We start from the raw sequence: 11,735 nt of genomic DNA, 5'->3' as shown, positions 1-11,735 counted from the left end.
CCCTGGTCTCCAGAGTCATAGTCTAACACTCAAACATTACTACACTGACTCGCGGCATAACCAAGACTTTATCTTCCTAGGAGTATATTGTCATTTCCAAATATAAACTGTGACAATCTAAACAGGTTCTGTGAGTGACCTTTGGTTAATCCCAGTCTTAACTCAGAAGGTTTGCATAAGATTATTTTTTTCCTGTATTGGGTGCAATATGGCCTGGATCTGAGTCCAACACACCAAGATCCTATGTTCATTTTTGCCCCCAGGACTTACTCGGCTGCTGCTTTTCTGAAACCTATATATATTCCTCGACATGGTTTTTCTGTCTGCAAGCTTCTGCTTGGGATCATCTTTCTTTACCCAGGAGATTTTGTTGAAAACAGAAGACCCATTCATTCCTTTTCTTCTCTGTTTCTGCAGCTTGATAGCGACGCCTGGTGGGCCCAGATGGATTTGCATATATTTTACATGCAAATACAAAAACCCAGCTGTGTGTCTCCCCAGAAAATGCATCTCTGTATCCCCCTCCAAAAAAATATTACCAAGGGTGTAGCCTCACTGCAGAATTAAAGCAGTTTGACACCACTTTAACCGTCAAGACTATCCTACAGGATCCTGGGATTTGTAGCTTGATGAGGTACCTTCAGCCTGGTCTGTTAACTCTGGTGCCTCACCAAACTAAACATCTCAGGATTCTGTAGAATATAGTCATGGCAGTTAAAGTGGTGTCAAGCTGCTTTAATTCTGCAGAGTGGCAACACCCCAATGCACTCCAAGAATCAGAATTGGGGTCAGAGGGACACTTGATAGGGGCTCAATGGAATCCCTTGCTAGTCTTGCTAGCTGTACCAATCATCCATGTCTCCCCTAGCAGTCCTATGCATCATCGAAGCAAAAAGAGATAACAATTACACAAAATCTCCCTCTTTTCCTCATGGTTGTTTTGCCGTGGTTTTATCGATATGGGACAACTGTTGGCTTAGCTCCATGGTGCATGGGAAGCTGCCATGTGAGACGACACTTGATAGCATGAACAGGCAGAGCCAGACTGGAAGGTTTGCACCAGGATTGGGATCCTCACAGACACATGCTGAGGGCCCACTAATGTCTGGGACAAATAATAATTCAGGTTTTTCAGAGAAGCCAGCCAGCCAGCCGGAAGGAAAGGTTCCCTTCTTTAGCTGGAGACAGACATCTGCTAAGACGATGCTATAAAACATAGTGTTGTAGAAATGTGTAGTTTCCTTATGTTGGGGGAAATTCAATATGTTTATGGGAAAGAAGGAAACTAGAAATAATAGATTTAATTATGGTGATCTATGAGACACATTCTGGGGTATATTTTATTGCCATTGTTAAAAGGCTTAAAAGACACACAAAGAGACATATCCAAAGATAACATATAGAACGAGTGGTTTTAGTAAGAATATTCAAACTGCAATCCTATTCACAGTTATTTAGAAGGAGGCAGCACCTTTCCTCTTTGTCCCTCAATGACCATAGTTAAAACTGAACTAGTCACCTGATCACCATACCCACAATTTTTAAATTTCTGTGGCTATTCATATAATCTGATTATAAAGGGCCTTCTCTCACACAGTTAGTCTCAAAGGTGCTACAAGATCCCTTTGCCACTAGATTCAGTGAGACTTACTTTGCATTAAGTTTGCACAGCAACACACTGCATTGACATTGTTATGTTACGCTATCAAGTCAGCTCCAACTTATGACAACCCTATGAATGAGAGACCTTCAAGAAGTCCTGTTATTAACAACGTGGCTTCAGGTCTTGCAGACTCAGGGCTGCAGCTTTTTTTATTGAGCCAATTTATCCGTAATACTGTACAGTCTTCCACTTTTCCTATTGCCTTCAACCCTTGCCAGCATTATTGGCTTTCCCAATGAGTCATGTTTTCTCATCAGACTGCATATTAAACCACAACTCCAAGAATAACTGCTTATTTATTTAAGAAATTTGCATTTGGCTTTTTCAGTATAAAATTGCTCAAGGTGGCTTACAAATACAACTGAAATAGTTATCTTAATAAATCAATAGTGACAATTGTCTAGTTCCTCTTTTACAGTCAGCCCTTCATATCCACAATTTTTTTTTAATCCATGGATTCAAGCATCCACGGCTTGTGATATTTGAAAAAAAAGGTACCTTTCAAACAGGAAATCTTGATTTTGTCATTTTATATAAGGGGCATCATTTTACTATGCCATTGTATTTAATGTGACTTGAGTATCCATGGATTTTGGTATCCACGAAAGAGTCCTAGATCCAAACCCCAGCAGATACCAAGAACCCACCGTACAGGTTTCTGAAATAAAAATAGATAATACCCACCACCCCAGTTTTAACAATTTGTTTATTTAATAAAGGTAGTCCCTACCTTGTACAGAAAAAACAAAGATTGACAACGCTCATTATTTTCCTGTGTCAACCTGAAGAGAAAGACAAAGAGAAGGCTCATGTGTTATAAGACTTGCAGAGAAAGTGAACCAGAAGGCCTTGTTCTCTTTAAATTACTGCGTCCTTGATAAGCAGAGAACCAGAAAGCCTGAAAAACAGTGGGAGATTCTATTGGCCATTTAGCATATGAACAAATGGAATGGTCTGTTATAGCATGTGTATCCTCCATCTACCAGATGGGGCATGGACATTTACTTTATTGGTCTACAGTTCCCCAAATCCTCCAGCCAGTACAGTACTTGCAATCAAAATATGACAGCTTCAAAAGTTATGCTTTGGTCCCTAAATATATTAGGACAATAGAGTTCTGAAGTCCAGTCATTTAGTTTTACGTTTCCTTATCTCCATGAGGAACTCATAGGCAGCCTGCACTTCAATAAAACGTCTCTCCGCCTCTGCAACCCGGTGTCGATTGTGATCTGGATGCCAAAGCTTCACCAGCTCCCGGTAGCTCTTGTTGATTTCTTCAGGTGTAGCATCATCATGAATGCCTAAGACCTAAAAGAAAGAAGAAGGAGGGGATGTGGCAGAAACACACCCTGTCAGAGATATGAGATGGAAAGGATGTTCCCAAAGATCTTGTAGACATGGCAGTGGACTCAATGATGCCGCAGTCAGGCAGGCAGGGGTGAGGGGGTATGCAGTACGCACAACTGTCTAGATGAGTTGTTTAAGCTGAGAGTCCTATGTACCTAGGCCTTGGAAAGGGTTTTATTTTGTTTTGATTTTTTTATTTTTCTGGAGATTCTGAGAGTGGTAGTCTGAAACCAAACATTTCCAAGTTCTGAGTATTTCATCATCAAAACATTACTGATGCAAAAACATGGAGACTTCTTTAGGAATCAATTGTTCTCAACCTAAAAAGAGGCCTGTGACCTCATTGAAATGGAGACATATTGGATTACAAAAGAGGGGTCCCTGTTGAAATGCAAATGGACTTTAAATTTTCTGGACTTTGAAAAACTCCCTATTGCCACATGGCCAGAAGGAGGAGGTGCCTGCTTGCAAAAGATATCTCCCTCCCCCCCCCCCCCCAATCATACCATCTTTACTAAGGACTGAAACAACATGCAGGCATCTGACTAACATCTCCAATTGTTTTCTCTCTCTCTCTCTCTCTCTCTCTCTCTCTCCTGTCTGGTAACATCTTGCCTGGTGAAGAAGCCCATGGAGCTTCAAAAACTTGCAACAAGTATATTGTGCATTTTGATTGGCCAATAAAAGTATCACTGATGGGTTTTTGTTTGAATTTGTTAAATGGCCAACACAGCTACCCCTGAATGTTTTCTGTAGACAAGGAGTGGGGAACAGGTAAAACTAACTCCCATATGCCCCAGACAACACAGACAACAGAAGAGGATGATGAGAGTTGCAGTCCACCAACATCTAGAGGCTAACACATTCCTAATCCTTATTGTAAATGAGGTACAGTGTTTAGTTACGCTGGGCATCTGCAGTTCCATAGAATTTTGGGGAAGGCAAATGTTTGTTCACTCACTTCTCTCTTTCTTTTCTCTTGCATTCTGCACAGCCCAGGTCTCCTCCTTTTAATCCTCCCAGTTCCAAAAGCATCAAAGACCCTTTCTCGTCAGTCTTCTCAGGTCCTAAAGGTTTCAACTTTCAAATAACAAATGGACAGTTTTTTCCATGTAGTTTTTGCTTTCTTTTTAGTTTTCATGTTCTGGCCTTTAAGAGGACATTCTCTGCTTAAGGGTTTCAGGCAATAACTAATGCTTTGATCCTACACACTTACTACTTTGGAGTACCTTTGTACTATTAAGATCCTAAACAGGAAGTAGATGAGTACTGGCAAAGCTATATATGACAGACAATTATTCAGATAGTTTACTTCTCTTTTCTTATTTGTGCTTTGAACTTTTTGGTTACTCTTTATTCTGAATAGTTAGTTCTAACTTTAAATTACCTGATCCTTGGCATCTATTATATTTAAAATGACTTACTCAGTGATTCCAAAGCAACAAAATCACCAGGTGGGTGGCAACTGTGGGGACCTTTCTTTTTAGAAGCTGCTAAAACAGAGTATCTTTTTAATTAGGTTATTCATTGGGTTCCCCCCCCCCCCCTCATGTATTATGTTTATTTCTCTAGTTAGATTTTAGGTCTTCCAGTCACATGCTAGATTTTTTTAAAAAACATCTTGATTCTATATTGTTTTTGCTTTTTTTTAATGTTGCCTTGTTGCCATTGGCTTGTACAGTTAATAAAGTATTAGTTTTGGGGCACATTATGCTACAGTCTTATATTAGGCTGCATCCACACTAGAGAAATAATCCAGTTTGGCACAATTTTAACTGTCATGGCTCAGTGCTATGGAATTCTGGGAACTGTAATTTGTTGTGGCACTAGAGCTCTCAGATAGAGAAGGTGAAATGTCTCAAAAGACTAGGCTTTCCAGAATTCCATAATATTGAGCTATTATAGTTAAAGTGGTGTCAAATTGGATTATTTCTGCACTGCGGATGCAGCCTTTAACTAACAAGGTTTAACTCAAAGAATCCTTGCAATTGTAATTTGGTGAAAGTGCTAAGAATTCACTGTTAAAGATCTTAGTGCCCCCCCCCCCACCCCACTTATCACAACAACAGTTTACAGTGTTCTCTGTGGAAAGGGAATGACTGTTAAACTAAGGCCTTACCTAGATAGCTGACAGGGATGGCTGTGCTGAGACCAACTGAAGATGTATTGAATCCAAACCCCACTTAACCTAAGGATGTTGGAAATTACTGAGGACTACCTTGATGTAGGCCTAAATTTGTGCTGAAATAGTGGCTGTGTCCCTGCCTAGGAGATGTTTGGATCTAGCATTACTAGATCCAACCTCCCTTGTGCTGCTCCTTCCCTGGTCCCTTTTTTGGCTCTTTGGCTGGCTGATCCCAGCTGCTAGAGTAGTCAAACCAGCAGATCTCTCTTCCATCTGATTTATGAGATCATTTGGCACGAGGGGATTATGCAAGCATAAAGGCATTTTGCATGCAGGCAAATGCTGATCAGAATGCACAATGATATAAAATATATATATTACAAGATAGTGTACATGACTGGACATTGACTAGACAGTGTAAAGACATACAGTCCACAGTATAGATGTATTGGTTATGTTCTCTCCCCCCCCCCCAATTATTTATATGATACAGTGTTTGCTATTGTGCTGAGTCTTCCTTTTATTTGTACTTGATAGCATTTATGTTGTTGGTAACTGCTGTCAAATCAACTTCGACTTATGGCAGCCTTATGTGAGACATCCAAGTCACCCTGTCATCAACAGCCCTACTCAGGTCATGCAGAATAAGGGCCTTGGCCTCTTTGAGTCTATCCACCTGGAAAGCAGTCTTCCTCTTTTCCTGTTGCCTTCTACCTCACTAAGCATGATTGCCTTTATTAGTGAGTCATGTCTTCTCATGACATGGTCAAAGTATGACAGCCTCAGTTTACTCATCTTGGCTTCTAGGCTTGATTTGCTCTTGGACCCATTTATTGGTCTTTTTAGAAGTCCAGTATTCACAGAACTCTTCTCCAGCATCACATTTCAAATGAGTTGATTTTTGTCCTATCAGCTTTCTTCACTGTCCAGCTTTCACATACATAGAAATGGGGAAAATGCTGGCATGGATAACCCTAAGTTCAATATTAAATGATGTATGTTTATAATTCAGGAAATATCTTTACACTCTGCCTTTATACTGAGCTATTGTTGTATGAGTAAGAGCCAGTGTGATGTAGTAGTTTGAGCACTGGACTATAATTCCAGAGACCAGGATTCAAATTCCCGTTCAGCCATGGAAATCCACTGGCTGACCTTGGGCAAATCACACAAACACAGCCTCAGAGGAAGGCAAAAGCAAGCCCTCTCTGAACAAATTTTGCCAAGAAAAACGGTCACCTTAGGGTCGCCATGAGTCAGAAATGACTTGAAGGTACACAACAACAGGTTTCTGTGTATTATGTGGCCTGTCTTAGGCAATCAGGTATAATATATATGTTTTACAAAACAGTGTTGCCAGTTAACATTTTGTGATATTTGACTAGCACTATTGCTCATCTGTTGTTTGGCTATATAAAGGACAACAATCTGCACAAGGCCAGCTCCTGCCTATTCCTAGCCCTCCACAGCTACTATATCTTCGAATTTGGTATGAACTAACTTGAGTTAGTTAGAAGAGCACTGTGCAAAGGGATCATGTAACCACCTTTGAGACTAACTGTGTAAAAGGAGCTTTAGCAAGAGTTTTGGTACATCCCAGATTCTTCCCTATCAATGATTGCAAGCCTGGATTTCTAGAAAAAAATATTTTCCAGTTTTGGAGGCGGGCTAGAGGAAGATGATTTCAAATGGCTGGGGTGATTAACATTGGTGTGGGAGAACTGGCAGGCAGGAATGAATTTTGATGGAGTGGACAACTTGTAGTCTTTTAGATGTCATTGGGCTGCATCTCCCATCATGCCTCTCATCTGGCTATGCTGGCTAGGTAGGAGTGACAGAATTGTGGTGCAACACATCTGAATATCACAAGTTGTTCTCCCCTGAATTAAGCATCTTCTTCCTGCTTTCCAGTTTTCAGGTGCCTTCTGAGAGTTCCTCCCTCTGCCTCATGAAGAAGGCATGAGAAAGGGAATCCCATGTTTTACTCAAGAATTCGTCCCATCCTAGGTTTGTTGCGCGGATAAAACACCCTCAACCTCTCTCATTTTTTGCAGCTGTCTTGTCCTGCTCATCACGTTCTTTACTGGTGTCTGTTATGCTTCGAACTGCCTGTTAGAACACCTCCATGCAACAGGGTTGATAGAAATAAAAAGTGTAAATAAAAATAAGAACCAGTTTTAAAATTCAATTCCATAATTTTCTTACGATGTCTATTTTAAAAGACTGTAGGTCAGTCTCAAAAGAGATGCTAATTATAAAGCCTCTAATTATAATCTATAAATATGTAACAACATTTTATGGAAATGGGAGATAAACTGCTCAGTCCTATTTAGCCAATTGTGTACATGAGGTCAACCACTCTGCTCTTGCAACACATAGACATAAGAACAATGAGCAGAGAATTTGAAGAAATGGACTTGAAATGAATAAGAAATCTAGATATAAATGCAAGGGATCCCATTTTTATGAATTGAAAATTAACTTGGATACAATTCAGAATAATTGCTTAATGTTAGCCTACCTCTCTGAATAATAAGGTTGTGTCAAACGATAATGCAGTTATACTGAAAATGATGATTAAACATAATCTACCTCACTAGTGGCATAAACTATGATTTAATCACTAAAATTGAGTCCTTCAGAGAAGCAGTTTAAATCATGTTTTTAATCAATTTAATTTAAATTTCATTTCCTTTAAATCAAATCAACCTTACTGTGAGGCCTCTGTTACATCCTTAAATCCTTCCTCAAAATACAACTTTTCTGGAAAGCCTTTTGAACCAGGGTGAACAACTTCTGAAGGTGACATTAGCATTCCACCCCTTGATATCCTATCCCTGCTGCTGAGTTGCTTGATGCAAACTACTTTTGCACTTGGAACCCAATCTGAAGCAAGGGATGTAAGCTGGGGACAAAGAGAGAAACTGGGAAAAGGAGAGAGAAACTGGGAGACTTTTAAAGAGCTGAAAAATTTGGGACGACAAAGGATTAACAAGGACCATTCCTGCGAAGTTGGAGGGTTTGCTATAAAGTAGGCTTCACACAAAGAATACTAAGCCGAGTAGTATGGTAGTGTTGCGTACCTTATATGCCATCTGCTGCCTCTCGCTCTGGAAAGACTGTACGAATGCAAAAACTTTCTCCCAATCCTGGAAGGAGCCACCACTGAAACCCATCAACTTCCATGCATGATATGGTAGGAGAAGCACTGACTCCAGAGTGCCACTCAGTGATGGAAACACACTGAGCCAATCCAGCATAGCTCCAACACCATTGGCTATGTAGGTGGCAGTAACTGCTGTGTTGTAGAAGGCACAATAGGCCAAGGGTGTCGTGAAAGCCAAGTAGGCCAGGCCCAATCGGTACAACCGAGCACTAAGCTTCTCACGGGTATCTCTGCTGGCTTTGTAGTGTCTGTGCCGCTGGGCTGTCACACTTGTGGTAAGAGTGATGGGCAAGATAGCCACAGGACGGCCATAGAAGATGGGTGCAGTTATGAAAGCAGCCAACAGTGTAGCCTGAAGATCAGAGGCTTGGTCACCCACTGTAGATACCAGGTGAACTCCAAGGCCCACAGCCAGAGGCAGAGCCAGAAAGTAAAAGCCAGGTAGAGTTGAGAGGCCAACAAGGGCCACTAACCCAAAGTAGATCCCCACTATGGCTTGGCCAAGGAAGCGCACAGGGCTGAAATGTGGGGGCTCATCACAGTGCTGTTCCATGGGACAGTTGGCCTGTGTGACCCAACCAGGCAGCAGCCACAGCTCCCAGAGCCACCCAATGCCAAAGCCCCCCAAAGTCAGCATCCACAAGAGTGCATGGTTATCACGGCCCAGGTAAAGATGATGGAATCCAGCAGGGCCTCCCAGAGCCCACAGGGCAACAGCCACCAGAAGTCGCTTGGCCATCACCCACCAGGCACTCTCTCACTGCAGATGGTGTCTTTTGCTGCAGCACATTTTGCTGACTGCCAAGAACCCTGCGAAAGAAGAAACAGGGAAAGGTAGCAACACTTGGAAAGCATAAACTGGGCCTATGAAGGTGCCAGGCCATTAGGTCAGGTTGGGCGATGGATGATGCCAACATGCCACACCCACCTTCCAGGGGGACTGGCTTTGTACCAATCCTGCCAGTAATTCTTTCTCACTTCCTTTCTGCTGGTTATGTAAGGAAATAGGTGTTGAAGACCATCTTAAATAAAAGGAAATATGTTTATTATAGGAAAAACACCTGAAGGCAGAGAGATATGGTTAGGATGCTATGACTAGCTAAATGCCTGAGAAAAAGAGGAGGATATGAAGTCATCTTGAAAATATTGATCCAAGCAAGAAAGAGGCCACTGAAACAAGAGGAGGACGCCTTTTCCCTCTGTAGAAACATACTCCTTTGTGCAAGCCACTTCCAACACTTTCCTGGCTTTCAAATGCTTACAATACTTGTATAGTACTAAGCACAGGGCTGGACAAAGTGCTGCATGCGACCTCCAAGGCTTTCTTTGTGGCCTACCACATATACCCCACCCAACCAAAGCAACCTAAGAAAATGAGCTTATATATAATTAGATGGGGGGGAATGAGCCATGGTTTTGCATTCTGACAGTTGTAGAGGGAGGAAGAGTCCGACCTCCTCCCAAGATCAACACTGGAAGTGCCAATCCAGTCACTTCTGGTTTTGGTTTCTTGTATTTTTGCAGCGTTTTTGCTGCTTTCAGGACCAGCAGGGTGGATACCAACAAAAGCTAGGGACACACATTTTGCTCCTACCCCTCCCAAGTTATCCAGCTCTGAACTAGCAGGTGCCCACAATACCAATTTGATTTTCCTGGCAACCACCGGTTGTGTTGGGGGAGGTTTGCCTCAATGCCTTGCTAGGGCTTACCTTCAAGATAAGGTATTTCTTAGCGACAGTGCTATACATTCCCCGAACTCTCCAAACCTCTCATATGCTGAACCAAGGTCAACTCAGCTTACTATTTAGTGGACTAACAGGAGGAATCTGAACAGCACCAAGTGCAAGCATTCAGCACAGTTCAGAGACAGAAACAGGACTGGTGATGTTTGGAAGGCCTTTAACCGGCACTGTGACTACAAGCAAGAGTAGTACAAATGGGCCAGGGGTCCAGCTTGGTGAAAATTTGCTTCCCATGTGCCAATAAACAGCCTTTCCAGAACCATAGTCACATACCTTTTAAGATCGCTCCCAGCACAGGAGTGTCAGCAATCTCATCCGGGCTGTTAATGTCAACTCAGAAAACCTTTGATCTCCTGGGGATAGCTTGCTTGGACTTTACCTCCCTCTAGGTAGAGTGGGGGGAGTGCAATGGGATTGGGCACAGGACATGAGTCAGGAGGAGGGGGGAGGAGAGGGGAAAGGGCAACATGGCACACATCCCATGTTCCTGACAGTGCTAGAAATGTAGTGGTTGTGTAGAAGCACTCTGAATCCCATCGCAAGAAAAAGACAGGAGATAAATCCTTGAAATAAATAAACTGTACGGAGGAGAAACAAACAGTAATAGTTTGGTGTCAGAGTTTTCTTGTGCCTTTCAGACTATGTTTGCATTGATCAGACTGATATTGTCATTGGTGCTTCTACCTCTCTACACTCAACACTTACCTTAATTTTAAAGCTGCTGCCTCATGATGAATTGCAATTTTTAAAAAAGTAAGTACTTCATTACTCCAGGGCAGAAATAATTTTATTTATTCACTTATTTATTTTATATGCTGCCTTTCTTCTGGAGTGGGATCCAAGGCTGCTCCCTGATAAAATTGGTTAAAAACATACCCATATAAATTTTAAAGCAATTAACATAATTTCATTTAAAATAGTATAACATTATGTTTTAAAAAATACAAAAGTTAAAAAATAAAAATAAACACAGCACACACCCCAATAATAAAAAGCTACCCTGAGAGAGATTAGATAGTAAAAGCCTGCTTGAGCAACAATGTCTTTGCCTGCCAGGGGAAGGAAAGCAGGAAGGAGGCTAGCCTGGCTTCCCATGGAAGGGAGTTCCAGAGGGTGAGAGCAGCCACTGAGAAGACTCTCATGTCCTCACCAAGTAAGCCTATGATAGTGGTGGAACCAAGAGATAGTACTCCTCTGAATATCTTGGGGTTATGGCAGGTTCATATGGGGAGATATAGTCTTTCAGATCATCTCCTTCCGACCACCATCTTGGGGAGAGAGAGGCCTGGCCTGAAAGACTTAAGAGCCCTCTTCCGACCACCATCTTGAGGGGGAGAGAGGCCTGTTATGTTTGTTTGTTTGTTTGTTTTTACTTTGTATTGTACTCCCTGTTGTACACTGCTTTGATCTAATTTGGAAAAGTGGTATATAAATAAACATTATTATTATTATTATTATTATTATTATTATTATTATTATTATCTGGACTTAAGCCATATAAGGCTTTATAGGTGATGACCAGCCCTTTGAATTGTGTCCAGAAACAAACCAGTAGTCAGGGATGTGGTTTTAATATGGTGTAACACTCACAGCCCAACTCTGGCTTGAGTTTGCTGTGTGGGTTCAGGTGTATAAGGCTGGTGAAATGACCACTCAGTCCTGGTCTCGAAAAAGGTTATTTTCTTTAAGTAG

The 11,735-nt window shown here is 41.7% G+C and overlaps 1 protein-coding gene across 1 annotated transcript; it reads right to left on the bottom strand.

Moving 5' to 3' along the window:
* Positions 1-1,366: 1,366 nt before the first annotated feature.
* Positions 1,367-10,356, bottom strand: LOC149322438 (dnaJ homolog subfamily C member 22-like). The gene is made up of 3 exons (XM_089508201.1): positions 10,317-10,356; positions 8,219-9,111; positions 1,367-2,971 (listed from the first exon to the last, which is right to left on the bottom strand). Exons 2-3 carry the CDS (start codon positions 9,038-9,040, stop codon positions 2,792-2,794), a joined length of 1,002 nt encoding a protein of 333 aa, XP_089364327.1. The 5' UTR covers positions 9,041-9,111; positions 10,317-10,356; the 3' UTR covers positions 1,367-2,791.
* Positions 10,357-11,735: the final 1,379 nt, after the last annotated feature.

This window comes from Sceloporus occidentalis, unplaced genomic scaffold (genome assembly GCF_023333645.1).
Source record: "Sceloporus occidentalis isolate IW3139 unplaced genomic scaffold, rSceOcc1.0.p SCAF_1, whole genome shotgun sequence".
NCBI classification, from domain to species: domain Eukaryota; kingdom Metazoa; phylum Chordata; class Lepidosauria; order Squamata; family Phrynosomatidae; genus Sceloporus; species Sceloporus occidentalis.
This window is presented reverse-complemented; position numbering and strand designations above follow the sequence as displayed.

Coding starts and splice junctions, on each gene's coding strand:
- LOC149322438 (XM_089508201.1), bottom strand. CDS start 9,040: ATGGCCAAGCGACTTCTGGTGGCTGTTGCCCTGTGGGCTCTGGGAGGC. Junction 2,972..8,218: donor GGCAGCAGATGGCATATAAG/GTACGCAACACT, acceptor TCTTTCTTTTAG/GTCTTAGGCATTCATGATGA.